The following is a 17,304-nucleotide window of genomic DNA, read 5'->3' as shown; positions in this document are numbered from 1 at the left end:
AACCCTGACTCCAGAGGAGAACGAGAAGGCATCCCTCACTGCTCAGAAAGCAGAGGCTGGAGAGCCTGCCTGGCTGGAACCCGGTTCTGTGATCTATCAGGACACGCACTCTCCAAGATCACCTGCTTAAGCCCTCTTGTCCAGAGGAGGGCCGGGGGAGGAAAGATGTACGGACTACCAGAGGGGCTCTAGCTCAAGGGCTGACTTCTAGGCGATCAGCCTGGGGCTTCTCAAAGTCTGCCCCACCAGGCTGTCCAGTCCCCAGCTCAGTCAGCACAGCCCCACCCCGAGGCATAGGCGGGACCTTGACTGAAGTTCAAAACTAGTGTCTTGGAGGGCGTGCCCTGGGTGTGGCCTGAGACAACCACGCCTCCCAATGGCCCGCCCCTCCGTTAGGCCCCGCCTCCACCTAGACAGGCTTCGCTGACAGCTGCCGAGCGCTCAGGATGCGCCGGGTGTCTGCGACCCTCCGCGGCAGGGCGAGGCCCCGGGGGCGGACCGGGAACGCAACGCCGGTCCCAGGGAACCGGACAGGTGAGGGCTGGGACCGAGGGTCTCAGTGTCTTTTTCATAGACGGAGAAGCGGAGGGGCGAAGGCTGCCGTTATGGGGACCATGTCCAGGAAGGGGCGTGCGTTGCACCGCCAAGGCCTCCTCCAGAACGAACTTTTCCGACTTCCCACCGATCCAACAGGAGACCCCAACTGAGCCGAAACCGGGCGGCGAGCTACTCGAAACCAGGTGGCGGGCACCTCTTAGTGATTGCACGAGTTTGGCGATAGTTGCCCCGCGGACGCCTGCGGAAGTCGGAACCGGCTTCACCTGGCGGCGTGCGTGGCCCGGGGGTGGAGGGAGCTGCTGGGGTGATCTCTGGGCCGGAGGAAGGTGTTATCTTTGGAGTTCTTTGGTGACTACTCCAACTTCACTTTACAAAACGGAAAAGTGGGCCTGTGAGAGCGGAGAGGCTGAAGCCATCCAGCAGCCGGGACCCGGGTTGCGCCTAGGCTGTCAGAGGTCAAGGGTCTTTGGGAAGGGGGAAAGTGACTTTTAAGTGTGTCGTTTCTAAAATGTGCTGAAGAGGGTTCTAGTGTCAGCTTTGATAACTCTTAGAAACACAACCAAAACTGAACCCTGCATTTCTTCAAGAGCTCAATCCTGTGCAGCCAGGAGGTGTCTCAGAGGAGGGCTTGGCCCCACTGCGCTGGAGGTAGCATTCCCCGCAAAGTAGGGCAGTGGTTCTCAATCTTCCTAATGTCCCGACCCTTTCATTACAGTTCCTTATGTTGAGGGGACACCATAACCGTACAATAAGTTTGTTGCTACTTTGTAACTTTAATTTTGCTACTGTTATGAATCGTAATGTAAACATCTGTATTTTCTGATAGTCTAAGGCGACCCCCAAAGGTGTCCCTACACAGGTTGAGAATTGCTGCCCTAGTGAGTTTGATTTGTTACCATCCCACAGTGTCAGGCCATTGTTGGCCCCACAGCTGTGACTAGTTTTAGCTTCTTATTGTTACTCCCCTGGAGTGCCTTTGTGTTTGAGGAGGCCAACCCTGGGCCTGGTAATGCTGGAGAAAGGGGGCTCTCCTATGAGCACCTTCTGCACAGCTGCCTGGAGGAATAGGTGTCACCAGCTAGAAGAGGTGGCTGGCCTTGCCCAAGGTTAGCCCACGGCCCTAGGGTGGTCTGAGGTCCAGCGGAATTTGTATACAAAAGGCTATTTGCATAGAAATCTCAGGAGAAGGTCTGGGAGTCCAGCATCTCGATTGTCCCTTTATCCTCCCCTGGCTTCAGGAAAGATTAGTGTTCTTGCAGTGTGTTGTTTGGGCCCGGCTTCCAAGTGGATCCCAGACACAAGGCCCCTTGTTGGAGTTTTGGTTGTAGTCCCCTCAACCCGGGGATGAGTCCTACCCCTGTGCCTCAGTTCCCTTCTGAGATACAGGTGAGTGCTGTGTTCCTGCCCCCAGGGACTGTGGGCAGGACTAGCTAGCAGACTACAAAGAGAGTCCTTGTCCTTGAATAATGCAGTGCATTGGACTTCCTCAGCTGGTCCGGTTTTGTTTAATAGGCTAGGAAAGCAAAAGAAGGGGCCTGAAGCCACGAGGAGATAGTTTGGTGTTGTCAAAACAACAACAACAACAAAAACCTACAATAATTGGGATGTAAAGTAGTACTTGGGATGTGTGGTTCCCACAATCTGTAGAATGGGCCCATTAATGTGTGAGCCAGAGGCCTCCTGGAGGTCTGTGGTCTCCTGTGGGTAGGAGAGGCTGGCTCAGAGCAGGACTGTGTTATCATCATCCACCCTCCCACCCCCCAGCCAGAGTCTCCTATCTGGACTGGATGGAGGGTTTTGGCTCTGCTCCGGGGCAGCTCCTGAACTCCCTAGTCCGGGAGGTTTTCCAGGAACACAGGATTCCAGTGGCTGGAAGCCACCTCCTGCTAACTCCGGAAGGGACCTTGAAAAGTGCAAAAAGAAGCTCAATGGATAGGTGCTGGTGGGCCTTTGAGTGTGTTCTTGGCTTCATCCTTGAAGCCTGCTGTGCCCATAGTATATAGGGTAAACTGAGGCCCAGTGATAGCCAGTGTGAATCAGCATGCGGCTCCGCTCCCCTTGCCATATACTCCCCCAGAAAATTCAATGGATACATTTTCCTTGGTTAGAATAATCTGTCCTGCCATGGAAGGAAGCACATAGCCAATGATATGGAGCTCAGCCTAGTTGGCCCACAGTTCAAGGGCATGGAAAGATAGCCTCAGAAGGGACAGATGGCTTCCCAGGGGATACACAGCCAGGCTGTGGGACTTACATACTCAGTGTTAGAGCCACATGTTATCCTGGCTGCTGGTGTCTGGGGGGGGGGGGGGGGCTGCTGTCAGAGTGCCTGTGTATGCATAAGTCAATCATCTCTAAGAACTTTGAACCCACCCCCTGCCCCAACCATGATTCACATTTGGCATTTGGAGAGAACAGACCCAGAGCAAAATTACATAAGGACTCACTGGCAGGTAGAACACAAGCCTGGTTACTAAGTCCTGGTGAGGCTGTGCACAGAGGCTGGCCTTTCCTTTCCCAGTACTACTCACACAGCCTCTGCCAATATAAAAGGGAACTTATTAAGAAGGTCAGGGTGAGGAGGGCATGGGCCCCAGGAAGGACAGAAGATGCTGGCCCCTGCCTGTGGTCCAAGGTTCCAGATAAAAGATTAACAAACAAGGCTCTTTCCCAGGCATCCGGCTGGCCTCAAGGACTAGGGGAGGAGAGGGGAGGAGGGTAGAGGCTCCTCCCAGATCTCGCCATGTGCACCTCAGGGTGGAAGGACCTGGGAACACAAAGTACTGCAGGTCAACTGGGTTGCAATGTCAGGTGGGACCCTCATGGGCTGGCTGGGAGGCTGCTGTGCCATCTGCCCTCTGCTCTATCCCAAGCCTAGACGACCAGGCTGGGTCGTGTGTGTGTGTTTTTCGTGTTAGAATTAATCCCATTTGCTTCACTTTTTTTTTTCTGTTTACTTTTACATGTAACCAAAAAGTGACCCCCAGTGATACTGAAGTAAAAGCTGTACCAGAACTGCCCAGATGATGAAGGGTCAGGTGCATGGACACAATGAAGGACTGTAGGACATGCTGTGTCCTGTGTCCAGAGGTAGTGCACAGAGAGGCCTGAAAACCACCTTATCACTTAGCTGGGTGCCATCCTGGGGACATGGGGTGTCTTCAAGTTCAGTTAGGAAGTAGAGGGTGCCTGCTGGGCCTGGGTTTGGTGGGATATTTTGAGCAATGGAGGGGCAGATGGGTTTGATTCTTAGATGCCAGACACAGGGAGGGAGTCTGTGGAGTGTCAATGAGGAGTAACTGGGGGACTGTAGGTTGAGTTGGGGAGTTTCTAAGTGCTTTTTTTTTAAAGACAAGGTCTCTATGTAGCTTTGGCTGTCCTGGAACTCGCTCTGTAGATCAGACATTTGCCTGCCTCTGTCTCCTTCCAAGTGCTGGATCGAAAGGCATGCACCGCCATGCATGGCTCTTGGTAACACCTTGAAGCCGTCTCCTTGTGTCCCTCCTGCTGGCCATGGGTTCTCTGCCCTGCTTCAGCCTCCTGAGAGCTTGTGCCACTGCTCCCCGAGGGTTGCAGACCTTGGACAGCATCTCTCTGCCTGCCCAGTGCTGTCGGTGCATTCATTTAAAGGCTGCCTGAGGCTGAGGACACCTAGGTGCCCACCCTGGTGTTTGCCTTGAGCAGATCTGTGGGCCTCAGCCTCCTCACCTGGAAGATGAGTTCACCCCAGAGTAGAATCTACTGGTCCTGTGTGAGTGTGTGTGTGTGTGTGTGTGTGTGTGTGTGTGTGTGTCTGTCTGTCTCCATGCGCATGTGTGCACACATGCTGCTCATGCATGTTTTAGTGCCACAGTGGTCTGGAGTGCTTGAGACATGGCTTGAAGTCTTACCTGAAGGATGTAGTTCTGTTGGTGGAGCACTTACTTGCCAGGCATGCATAAAGCCCTGGATTCTAACCCTGGCTTGGTGGATAGACCCACTGTGATGGTGGACACCTGTAATCCTCTCACTGGGGAGGTGGAAACAAGAGGATTAGGGGTTGATTAGCTACATCATAAATTCAAGGCAGCCTGGAGCACGTGAGAGCTGGCTCAAGTTCCACCTAGGTGCTAATTCTGTGAACCAGCCCTGCCCTGGTGTCTCTGCCAGGCAGCCCCACTCTCCTGTGGCCCAGTAGGGCAGAATACCCATTTTGCAGATGGGGAAGTCTGAAGAAGCCAGTGTAGAATGTGGGCTGGAACTTCTTTGCTGGATCAGATCCAGGAGCCCATGTGTTCTTCCCTGCCCTAGTATGGGGGGCGGGGGAGCCTGGGGACTTGTGTTGGGGAGACACTCCCAGCCACTTTCTCTGTGCTTCTTTCAGCTCTGTTTAAAGGAGTTGGTCCTCCCTGGCTGGAAGTCTCCTTGAAAAACACAAGGAGGAAGGGCTTATCCCCACTGTTCACCTCCATCCTTTGCCCATCCAAACTCCTCTATTTAACTTTTAAAATGGAAGAACAATAGTTAGGAGGCTGGGCTCTACACCCTGTGAGTTCCCTAGAGGGCTGGCTGGAAATGCCATGTTTGGGACCGGGACTGCACTTGAAGCCCCTCTGTCCCGAGTCTCTCCACATCTGCCATCAGGCTGTTCTCTCCACCCTGCCTTCTTCACATCTTCTGCTCTGGGGCTGCTGTCCCTCTTGTAGGCCTTGCACTGGAAGTGTTTGTTTCTGTGCTTTTCTTTAGCTCTGTAGCTTGATGGAAGCTCCTGGGCATCTGACCTCCCCCCTCCCCCCCCCCCCCCAGTTATGAGGCTCAATGACAGGGCAGGAAATCTGCCCTGTAAGATTCGTGACTGCCTGACTATGAGGTATACTAAGGCCTACAGTCACTAGCTGAGGACAGGCACCCCATCCCTGCAGAGCCCTCCCCAGAGCACCGGATGTGGCTGTTGACAGACATAGTGTGAACCAAGTGGGGACAATGTGGTGCCCCGCCCGCTCTGCAGTTAAGACATATTTAGGGGAAGTGGACCACGGTGGTTTCCTTGATGGGCCACAGACCTTTCTTCATCCAGTCCTCGCCTCGCTGCCTGGTGTTCCATTTGCAGGTGATGACACACGTCCAGGATAAGAAGTCCCCAGGTAATGAAGGCACCCCTGAACTAGGTCCCCTGGCTCCATAGCCAGGGCTGGCCCGACTTGGGTACATGGAAGGCTGAAGTCTGTCATGATCATCCTATGTGGCAGATAACTTCTGCTTCTGGCCACCCCTACCAGCCAGGACCCTTTGTGATGAAGTTCTAGTTAAGTAAAGCCCTGTGCTGGTAGGCCACTGTGGGTGCTGCTACCCCCCCCCACCTCCTCTCTGTCTGGCTGCGACCAGGCTGGTGGCAGGTGGTGGGGGTGGGCCTCCGCTCTGCCAGCTCAGCTGCAGAATGCAGAAGTTGTGACTCTAAATTGAGGACTGGGAAGTGTTGGCTGCCTGGCATCCTGGGGAAGAGCTCTGGGGCTGGTCAATGTCTGCCCAGCCATGTCTACCACAGCTCCAAAACCCCATGTCCACTTCCCTGGCCAGGGGGATAGTGTATGTCCACATTCCAGAATTCTAAAAAGGCAAAGGGGGAGTGTAGACCATAATTAATCTGTGAAGTCAGCTTCCTTCAGTCCTACCCTGATGTCTGTAGAGACAGCTGGTGCTTTATGAAGAGAGACAAGACCCTGGAACCAAGAATTCAAATTATGGTCAGGTGGTTGTGGCACACATCAATCCCAGCACTCGGGAAGCAAAGGCAGAGGCAGGTGGATCTCTGTGAGTCTGAGGCCAGCCTGGTGTACAGAGCGAGTTCCAGGACAGCCACGGCTACACAGAGAAACCCTGTCTCGAAAAAAATAAACAAACAAATCAAATTATGGCTGTACCAGTGACAGCCAGTGACCAAAGCCAGTGAGAGCTAGCTCAGGGTTGCTGGTCTTCATGCTTTCGTGGCAAGCATTTTAGCAACTGAGCCAGCTTCTCACTGGCCTCCGTGTCCCTATTTAAGGACAACACTGCTGTCCCTGCCTCAGGGCCTTTTGCTGCCATTGGTGTCTGTGCATTAGTACATTTGTTTGTACCTTGATGGGTGAATCTATGCTTCTTGCTAGAGATGTGGATGCTTTCCAGATTCTTGCTGTCCCACCAAGCTCTGAGATGAACATTCTGCTTACAGGAATGAAAGTAGCATTGTGGTGTGTACCACATAAGCCCTCACACTTACCAGACTCCACCTAAGAAGGCTTGGCTATCACTGCAACCTGGGGAGTCCCTTTTCTACCTCAGGAGATACAGGTTTTCTTCATCATCATCATCATCATCATCATTAGTTGTATCGTGCTGTGATGGAACCCAGAGCCTTGATGTTAGGCAAGCGCTGTACCACAAAGTGACATCCTTATCTCATTTTTTCTTTTGCTGGAGAGGTGACGCAGTGGTTAACAGCGCTTGCAGCTGGGCCTGGTGGCTAATACTTTTAATCCCAGCACTTGAGAGGCAGAGGCAGGTGGTTCTCTGTGAGTTCGAGGCCAGCCTGGGCTACAGAGTGAGTTCCAGGACAGTCAAGGCTACACAGAGAAACCCTGTCTTGAAAAACAAACAAACAAAAAGATTTCTAAAAAAATAAATCTTAGCCACCTTGCTGAGGGAAAGATCAGCTGTCATTCAAGTTTCTTGGCTTGCTGTGTGGTAAGCATGTTTGTGGCTGCTGGCCATCATATCTCTTCTATTCCTTGCTTACACATTAGCTCAATTTTAAAAGAAAATTATATGTTTAACTCTCATTGGGAAGATCTCTTTGCAGATCAAAGAGTTTGGAGTTTTTACCTCCTAAAGATCTTTCCTAATGTTGTTTATCGGAGTTAATGTTTATCTTTCTGTTATTAAGAGGTAATGTATCACTTTTCATGTCTGTCTGTCTCCTCCCTCCTGCCTTTGGAACAATGCTTATCTAATCATGGTGTATTGTCATATTGTCTTGTCACAATCCTCAGACCCTATAGATTTTATTATCTTAAGGTCAGCCCAGCTCTGGAGGGCCTCCTGGGGGGCTGTGGTAGTGCCTCTCTGCCTTCTGCTGACCGCACCCCAGCCTCACAGACACCTCTTTCTCCAGGCACCTGTGCTCAGCTCCATCCGCCCCCTCGAGGCACCTTGCAAGTTGTCCGTGGAGATGGCACCTCACTGGGGACTGTGCTCATGTTCCACTGTCCCTCTGGACACCAGATGGTGGGGTCTGGCCTCCTCACTTGCGCCTGGAATGGGAGCATTGCTGACTGGTCTTCAGGAAGCCCTGTGTGCAAAGGTAAGCCCCCACCCCAGAGATGCCCCAGCTCAGCTGCTGGTGGGTGGTGAGATGGGGACCCCAAATACTGTCACACTGAAGGTAGTTGGTGTCCAGTCATAGGCTGTTCCACATTGAGGATTCTCTTCCCACTGTTGCCCGCTGTGACGACTGAGGACCGATACCAGCCCCAGGGCTGGCTTCAATCCTGCTGCTGCCCTGGCCCCTGATTGGTCAATAGTGAAGTAGTCATTACTCACTGTCATCTGTGAAAAGGGAAAACAAATCCTACCCGCTTCCTTACCCACTCTCCCTTCCTTCACGAATGCCTCTGGCAACCCCTGAAGGGTGTTCTAGGTGCCAAGAATTCTAGGAATTGAGAGTGCAGAAAGCCAGGATTGTGCCAGCTCTGGATCCTGTCTCAGGGAAGGCAGACACATTTTCTAGTTATTTAGTTGTTGTGTAGCACAGACAGAACCTGTTTTGAATGTCCAGTGTCTCCTGTGGCCTTTTCCTAAGTGAAGGCTGGTATGTTACGTTAGTGCCCTGAATCGAATTAGTTTGCTGCTCATGTGTGTATATGTTGTAGGACTTCTCAGAGCCTTTAACATCCTAGTATTGGCTCAGTCTCTTGAGATGAGGGTGCCTGGAAGGACTGGGTTCTGAGAGACTGAGAACCCAAAATGGCAGGGCTAACCTGTCAACATCATAACCCAGGTGGTGGCAAGGTGTCCCAGGAATGAGCTCTATGGGGTTAGGCCCCTGTGGCAAATGGCACGCCCTTGCATCTTGTGGATGATTCTTAGCTGTTGTCCCCTATATCACAGCTCTTTATCTACCATTGGCCAGAACATGGCCTGTCTCTGAGAGCTGGAGTCTAAATTCTAGATGGTCAGCATCCAGTCAGGAAGCTGAGGTTGGCCTGGGGACCTGGGCTATGCCAGCCGTGGGTATATTATGCATATACAGTTTATACAGTTGTTATTTGTTTGTTTTAATTATGCTCTTGAGGTCTTTTTCAAAGAATATTCCTGATGATCTAGTGGAACATGTTCTCAGTGACCGCTGAGGTCACACAGCTGACCTGTGTAAGCCATTTCCATTGTCTTTCCCCCTTTTAAGGAAGATGAGCTGAGAAGGCCCCTGAACAGTTTTTCATTGGGCCTTGTAAAAACTGATGCGGCCTCTGCTGGTGCCTTCTGTAGGCAAGGCTGCAGTGGGTCGGGGCTGGGGGCCTCCAGATTGTCCTCCTTGTTAGAACTTACCCAGCTGACTGTTCTGTGAACTGCTGTGCACCCTGCCAAACCCAGCTCAAACACCAGCTTCTTGAGAATGTCTTCCCTGACAAATCCCTTTAAATATATTCTTTGCAAATCTTTGCCTTAGTCACTGGAGCCTTGACTGTCTTCCCCCAGAATGGAGCTCACTGTGGGCCCCACCCTTGCTTCCCTGGGTCGGGCAGGTCGGGGGCCACTGTGCCAGGAGCTGGTGGTTTTCTCCCTCTAGCCATCCCACCACATGAGACCTTCGGCTTCAAGGTGGCAGTGATCGCCTCCATTGTGAGCTGTGCCATCATCCTGCTCATGTCCATGGCCTTCCTCACCTGCTGCCTCCTCAAGTGTGTGAAGAAGAGTGAGCAGCACCGTGCCGACAGGTACAGGGGCAGCTGTCCTTCCAGGGGGTGGGCCTGGGTTAGGGCTGCTTACCACACCTGCCAGGCACCCTGGGGCAGTGTCTGAGGGTCCCACAGGCCCCATCTGTCCTCATGGGTACAGCCACAGTATGTGGTTGTTGGGATTCTAAGGCTGGGCTGTGAAGACATGGGACATTGTGCGTGTGTGTGCGTGTGTGTGGTCTTTCTGTATTTATGTCTATGTGCATGTGCAGTTGGTCATGGATGAACGTGGGTGTGTGCATATGGAAGTCACAGGACAACCTTGGGTGTCTGGTAGGGATTTTCCTTTCTCTACCTCTCGTCTCCCTATAGGAATACTGGGATTACAGACACTCACATTACATGTCCAACTTTTTACATGAGTTCTGGGGATTTGAACTCATGTCTTCATATTGCACAGCAAATGTTTTCCCCACTGAGCCATTTCCCTGTCTACATACAGGGGACACTTAGTGAACCTGCACACACATATTGTCTATTGTGTAGTGACATTTTGGGCTGCCACAGATGGATGCTCTACACATTAGGTGGGCATCACTGTCTTTGCAGACTGTGGGACTAGGATTACAGGTGTGCACCACCACACCTGGTAGTAATTGACTCCTTGTTCACATTGTTTCATTGTGTTAAAACAAGAATTCATGGGGCTGGAGAGATGGCTCAGAGGTTAAGAGCACTGACTGCTCTTCCAGAGGTCCTGAGTTCAATTCCCAGCAACCACATGGTGGCTCACAACCACCTGTAACGAGATCTGGTGCCCTCTTCTGGCCTGCACTCATATTTGCTGTATACATAATAAATAAATAAATCTTTTAAAACAAAACAAAACAAAACAAAAACCAAAAAAACCCACAAACATAAATTCACCATGTTACTCACTGTTAAGGGTGCTATTGGGGTAGGTGCGACAGTGCACGGGTAAAAGGCCCCATTGTCAAGTCTGAGGATCTGAGTTCCACACGGTGGAAGGGAAAGAACTGACCCACACATTGTCCTCTGCCTTCCACATGTGGCTTGTGGTACCTGTACCTCCCACCACAAAATAAAAATGTAATTTAAAAAAATTAAGACCCTGTATATGCTGTTCAGAACTGCAAAAATAATGAATAACAAACTGATTTTTTAAAAGCAGTGCTGTTCTGTGACTAACAGCATGCAGTGTTCAGCAGTCAGCACTGCCTCGTGCTAGAAATTTCCACCTCGTGTTTGCTAAGTTGTTTTTCACAGGAGTCTACATCCCCCCTGCCCCCCCCCCCCTCCACCCCCCCCCCCCGCCCCTGGCTGTTACATCCAACAGCACGGGGGTCCCGCTCCCACGCCTAAAGTATCCTGCTGTGTTCACTGGGCCACTGCCACCCAGAGCCCAGTTGGGCCGCGTCGAGGTATGTCTGCGTGTGCGCAGCTGGGAGATGAGGGGCCCCTCAAGGCTGTTCATCCTGAACTCTCTCCTCCAGGACCACACAGCTTTGGTACCAGCTGAGAGGCGAGGACCTGGAGACGGTACAAGCCGCCTACCTGGGCCTCAAGGGACACAACAATAACAGCAGCAACATCCGTGTTGGCCGTGGTGGCGGTGGTGGCCATGGTGGCTCCAGTGTCGGCGGCAGCGGTGGTGGCGGAGGTGGCGGAGGTGGCGGCAAGCCAGGGCTTCGGCACAGCCAGGCCCATGACAACCACAGCTTCACCACGTGGGTTCCCAGGTCACAGGCTGGGGGTGTGCTTTGGGGTACCCTTTCCCCAACCCAACCTCTGCCACGTCCTGGGACATTGGCCACACCACATTCTAGGGCCCCAGATGTACCTATTTCTCTGGTGCCTCAACTCCCAACCCCAAAGCTGTTCCAGCGCTCTGCCCTGACTGCCATGCTGGCCCTCTCAGTTGCTGTATCTAGTGTGATCACCTTGAGTTTAAATGGGATGAGGAAGCTGGCAAAGATCCTGTGCCCTCCCACTGGGCTGTCTGCTCTGCCAGAGTCACTGGTCTGCTTCCTCTCGGGTCTGTCTCCACATTCCCTCACTTTCTCTTTCTCCTAGTGCCCGGCAGGCAGCAGCTGTGGCTCTTTCTCTCTTGACACACTTTATACTTTTTAATGAACTAGTAAAAGCACAGTCCTTCTGTCTGTCTCTCTGTCTGTGTCACACACACACACACACACACAGACACACAGACACACAGACTCATGTAGCCTAGGCTGACCTCGGGTTTGCTGTGTAGTAAGGATGACCTTGAACCTAGTCTGCCTATCTTCACCTTCCAAATGCTAGAATTTTGCTGCTGTTGTGAACTGTAATTTAAATTATTAGTGAAATTATTAAGGCCACTCCACATAGTAAAAAGGGAGGTTTATTTTGTGGGGTAACTTACAAGTGACGGGATAGGTAATAGGGTCTGGGAAAGGTGTGGCGCAGTCTGGTGGTGTTCTCTGGAGAACTCTGCCCGGTCTACCTCCAGTGTCCAGGGTCCTGGAACCAAGAGAGCCCGCGCATCCAGATCTCGGGCAGTCCTCTCTTGGCCCTGCCTTGTAGGCGTGACTGTTACTGAAGCCTCAATGGGGTTTGGAACTTTCAGATCAAAGCTGAAATGGCTACCCACTACAATAAATACCTGTTTTTTGATGGGCTTAAGTGACCCCTGTGACCCACAGGTTGAGAACTGCTGTTCTAGTGGTTTGACTGAACAATGTCCCCCATAGGCACCACCATACTTGGTCTGTGCAAATGCTAGGGATTGAATTCAGGCTTTGTGCATGCTGGGTGAGCACTCTTGATCAACTTAGCCACGTCCTCAGCCCTGAGACATGCCTTTTCTGACTCTAGAACCTGGCTACCTTGATAGTAGGTGGAGTAGAAAATACCCCCAGGGTTGCTGTTGGTATTGATGTGTCTGCCTTTGCACTCAGTGACTGGCCTCTGGGCTCTTTAAACACACAGGCTTCTGTCCTTTGTGCTGTGGACTCCTGAGGTTCAGGCTGGAGGTCTCATGGACACCCTGTCCTAAATATGGTTTATTACTGTGGTGAAACATGATCGGAAAGCAGGTTGTGGAGGAAAGGTTTTATTTGGCTCACACATTCACATTATAGTCCATCACTGAAGGAAGTCAGGGCAGGAATTCAAATAGGGCAGGAACCTGGAGGTGGGAGCTGATGCACAGGCCATGGAGGGGTGTGGCTTACTGGCTTGCTCACTCTAGCTTGCTCAGCCTGCTTTCTTATAGAACCCAGACCCACCAGTCCAGGGATGGCACTATCCACAATGGGCTGGGCCCTCCTACATCAATTACTAATTAAGAAAATGCTTTACAGCCAAAATCTTATGGAAGAATTTTCTCAGTTGAAGCTTCCTCCTTTCAGATAACTCTAGTTTATGTCAAGTTGACATAAAATTAGGCAGTACAAGCCTAGCATGGTGCTGCACACCTTATCCCAGCACTTGGGAGGCAGAGGCAGGTGGATCTGAGTTTGAGGCCAGCCTGGTCTGCAGGGTACAAAATGAGTACTGGGACAACTAGGACTACACAGAGAAACCCTGGATGGAAAAACAAAACAAAAACACAGTTAACCAGTACAGACACATTTTCCCTTTGGTGTCTCCACACTGAGTTGTGAATTCTCACTGGGGTCTTCCATGCAGGGTTATATCAGTTATTTTTCTATTGCTGTGATTAAAAATACCATGATCAAAAGCAATTTCAAGAAGAGAACTTGACACCAGAGAGCAGCCAGAATAAGAAGCTGAAAGATCACCTCTCAACTGCAAACAGCAAGCAGAGGACAGACTGGAAGTGGGGAGAGGCTGTAAAGTGTCAGAGCCGCCTCCTGCAAGGCTGCACTTCCAAAGGTTCCACCCCCCCACCCACAAAAAACAGCGCCACCTACTGGGCACTAAGTGTTCAAATACAGTCCAGGACACTGCTCATTTAAACCACCAGAGCAGCAGTTCTCAACCTGTGGGTCACAACACTTCTGGGGGTCCAATGACCCTTTCACAAGATCACTTAAGACTATCAAAAAAAAACCACAGATATTTACATTACAATTCACAACAGTAGCAAAATTACAGATATGATGTAGCAATAAAAATAATTTTATAGTTGGGGTCACCACAACATGAGGAACTGTGTTAAAGGGTCACAGCATTAGGAAGGTTGAGAAACACTGTAAGTCTTTGCAGCTCACCTTCCTTCTTTCTGAGGGGTTCTCTCAGTTTTTATTGTTTACTCTGATGGGGGGTGGGGGGGTGGGGTAGTGGATCTTGTCAGTTTCAGGGACTTCCTGAAGCTCTTTTGAGTTGTTTACTTTCCAGCTTAAGGACTTCCCTGCAGGATGGAATGCTTCAGTCTCAGACTGTTACACATCACTCCCAGGGAGTAGGAAAGCCCTGGATGACATGAATATTCTACCTGGAGGAAATCACCATGAGATAGAGGATGCTGGCTTGGGGGCCACTGCAAGAGTCAGCTCTAGTGATACTGAGGCAGGTGGGGCCTTCCTGGAGCTCTCAGCCTAGTAGTGGGCTCAGAAAGGGCTCTATCTGGCCAGGCACCTAGCATAGAGGAGGCTCATAGCCCTGATCCTCAAAGCCTCTGGCCTTGGGTTCCCAAGAATAAGGGTGCTCTAGTTCTGGGGCCATATTGTGTGGGTAGTGAGCCTGCCCTAGATCTTGCTGTTGGCACATACACTATAACCAGCATTGCTAATATGTGTGATGCTGTCCTAAATTCTTCCAGATGCTTGCTGCCTTCCTAAGTGAAGGTGCTGAATTTTCCCCATTTATTATAAGGTTAAAAAACGTACTGGGCATGGTGGTACACACCTTGAATCCTAGCACTCCTTAGGCAAAAGGATCTCTGTGAGTTTGAAGTCAGCCTGGTCTACATATCTAGCTCCAAACAGCCAGGGCTACTTAGAGATGTCCTGTCTCAAAAACACCAAAAAAGAAAAAGAAAAAGGGAAGAAAGAAAGAAAGAAAGAAAGAGAGAAAGAAACTTGTGCTGGGGGTGGGGAACATATTATAATAGCTGAGCTGGCAGAGGGCTTGCCTAGCATACATGAAGTCCTGGGTTCAATTCCCAATACTGCGTAAACTGGGCTTGCCACCACACTCCTATAATCCTAGCACTTAATTATTTCATTCACCTATTCACAAAACCACTAGACCATTGCTTAATTTCTGCTACCTGTAGTTTTTCTGGTAGGGAGGTGAAGGTGGAACATTGGTCTGGAAATGTTTCTGGGAGGTAATGCTAAAAGTAACTGCTCAGGAGAGTCCATCTGTGGGGAGGAGAGGGAGATAGAACCGTAAGAAAGGGGCATATGTTGGAAGAGGGGGTTAGCCAGGCAACCTGAAGAGAGCCTCAAGTATAGAAGCTGGAGATGGGAACGAGCCCAACAGATGGGCAGGGCCAGCTCTATTTGGCCTAGAGAATTGGCTTGTGTTTGGGGAATGAGGGAGCTGAAAGGGATTGGGGGTATAGAAGGTAGGTGGCCCAGCTCCAGGCCCCCAAAAGGGAAAAGCCCAGAAGGAGAGGTGGTAACATCTTTTTCCTGCCTGGGACATCCCCAGTTCCTGGCCAGGCAGCTGGGCTCCTGTGGTTCTCCATACTCTAAAGCAGCCCCAGAAAGTTCCTTTTCTCTGGGAGCTGGGCATGAGAGAGCTGAGGTCCAGGAAGATGTTGCTCCTGTGGCAGGGCTTTGCAGGGAAGCGGGGGGCACACTTCTAGTAGAAGGAGATGGCCTCTTGGGCAGTAGTCTAGCCTGAGCCTATTAAGGTCCTGGATGAGTCCAGAAAAAAAACAAAACAAAACAAAAAAACCACCCTTCTCTTCCCCCAGAAAAAAACCCATCCTCTTCTTCCCACAGAGACCTCAGCGACATCAGAGAGCAGGCTGGTGTGACACGCAGTACGGACAAAGACCCCTGGACTTTCGGGATGGCAACTCAGAGCCCTGGTGGCTCCTCCAGCTCCCCATGCACTTATGTGATGGTCCACCCAATGAACTCTGCAGGGCCGGCCCCTGGAATGCCCATGAGGCCCAAAGTGTACCTTCCAGGGTGACCCACCAGTCAGAGGCCTGCCTGCAACTCAACACTTGCCCAGTTGGAGATGGGCCAGGGGAGTCACATCCATGTATAGAGAGCCCTTGGGAGCCAGCTGACTAATGGTGGGGCCCCAGCAGGGAACTGTCTGTCCTGGAAGAGACCCCTGTAGCTGTTACAGGACCTGCTCATTGATCTGCTCCCGGGATGAGGTCCCAAAGAAGCTGCTCCATGACCAGAGTTCTTTTAAAGAGACTGAGACATTTTAGCAGACATAGTTTTGCATAGTAGACTGTGATAATGTTAATAAAGTACTTTGAGCAATACAGGTAGCCACCTCATCATGGCCTGGAACAGGGACCCCCAGGACTTTCATCTGTAAATTACAGGTGAGAAAAATAAAACAAGGGGGGGAGGGTACAGGTACAGCTCAGTTGACAAAATGCCTGTCTAGCATGCAGAACAAGAGGCTTCAACCCCTAGCACCACACAAACCAGGCAGTGTGGAAGGAGGAGGTGAATTTCCAGGTCATCCTCAACTGCATACTAAGTTCAAGGCTAGCCCGGGCTACAGGAGACTGTCACTTTAAGATAGAAACCACTGTCCCAGTTGCCCATCTCATCAGAATCTCAAACCCTGTTGTCATAAAACCTATCCTGTGTTCTTAGCCCCTGGAGCTCTGAGCTTGTTGGAGACTCGGAGTCTCTTACAACTTGTAAGCTGCGGGGTATATGGGAGTCATGTTGAGCGCTGGTTACTCAGGTCTGGGTTTGCTGCTGGCAATCAGTGGGGACCTTTTGGCTCTCCCTTCCACAGCCCCCCAGTTTCCTCATAGCCTGGAGGCTGATTTCCAAGGCAAGTGTCCTGTGAGCTCCTGGTGGAGGCTCTTGCCTTTCAGCCGTCTGTCTTCAAAGTCACTTTCCTGGTTCCTGTGGGCACTTGTACTTATATGTACGTACACATAATTTTAAAAAATTAGACATACTTGTAGCCTCCTACAATTTGAGATATGGCCTGTCTCCAGCCGTTGAGAAAAGTTGACTGTGTCCTGTATCCTTCCTGGAGGAACAAAGACATGTTGGAACCATGAGTAAGAACTTGAAGAAGTAGGCAAGAGGAAGCTGGAAGCTGTTCTTGGACCTAGTTGATCCTTGTCTGCTGAAACCATGCGTATATTTTCTTACATAAACAATAACCATATATACACCTGATAGAAGTCACACTGTCCCTCCGATAAATGGCCAATAATTTACATCATATATATTTTTTTCAGCCTTAAAAGGGAAGCAGAGAGCTGAGGATGTATGTGGCTCATTAACAGAGTGTTTGCCTAGCAAGACTCTATCTAGTATTGGTCCCTAGCAATACATAAACTGGATGTGATAGTGTATGCCTGTGATTGTAGCACTCGCAAGTGGAGACAGGAGGATCAGGAGTTCAGGGTCATCTGCAGTGCAGGGCTGCCTGGGGCTTGAGGAAACCCAGTCTCAAAAGAAAAACAAAAACAAAAAACAAATAAAAAAGGAGGGGAGGGGAGAACTGGCCTAGCTGGTGTTGGCACACAAGTGGGGGTAGTACCAGCTACTTTGTAGACACACACACACACACACACACACACACACACACACACACAATGTAAAAGATATCCCAGCTAAAAAGACACTAGGTGTTTTCATTCTCAGGTGTCCCATCTGTGCACACCTGTGTCCTGATGTCCTCGTCTTCTGTAGATTTC

The 17,304-nt window shown here is 50.8% G+C and overlaps 1 protein-coding gene across 2 annotated transcripts; it reads left to right on the top strand.

Annotated features, from left to right (window-relative positions):
- Positions 1–429: 429 nt before the first annotated feature.
- Positions 430–15,894, top strand: Susd3 (sushi domain containing 3). 2 transcript variants are annotated; one of them, XM_036188464.1, is made up of 5 exons: positions 430–534; positions 7,688–7,876; positions 9,362–9,509; positions 10,985–11,218; positions 15,392–15,894. In XM_036188464.1, exons 1-5 carry the CDS (start codon positions 447–449, stop codon positions 15,585–15,587), a joined length of 855 nt encoding a protein of 284 aa, XP_036044357.1. In that variant the 5' UTR covers positions 430–446; the 3' UTR covers positions 15,588–15,894. The 2 variants fall into 2 exon arrangements, with proteins under 2 accessions (XP_036044357.1, XP_036044358.1); XM_036188465.1 differs by lacking the exon at positions 430–534 and adding an exon at positions 5,598–5,681.
- Positions 15,895–17,304: the final 1,410 nt, after the last annotated feature.

This window comes from Onychomys torridus, chromosome 5 (genome assembly GCF_903995425.1).
Source record: "Onychomys torridus chromosome 5, mOncTor1.1, whole genome shotgun sequence".
Taxonomy (NCBI): Eukaryota; Metazoa; Chordata; class Mammalia; order Rodentia; family Cricetidae; genus Onychomys; species Onychomys torridus.
The sequence above is the reverse complement of the archived record's forward strand: the minus strand, read 5'-3'. Positions and strand labels throughout refer to the sequence as shown.

Coding starts and splice junctions, on each gene's coding strand:
- Susd3 (XM_036188464.1), top strand. CDS start 447: ATGCGCCGGGTGTCTGCGACCCTCCGCGGCAGGGCGAGGCCCCGGGGG. Junction 7,877..9,361: donor AGGAAGCCCTGTGTGCAAAG/GTAAGCCCCCAC, acceptor TTCTCCCTCTAG/CCATCCCACCACATGAGACC. Junction 9,510..10,984: donor GAGCAGCACCGTGCCGACAG/GTACAGGGGCAG, acceptor TCTCTCCTCCAG/GACCACACAGCTTTGGTACC.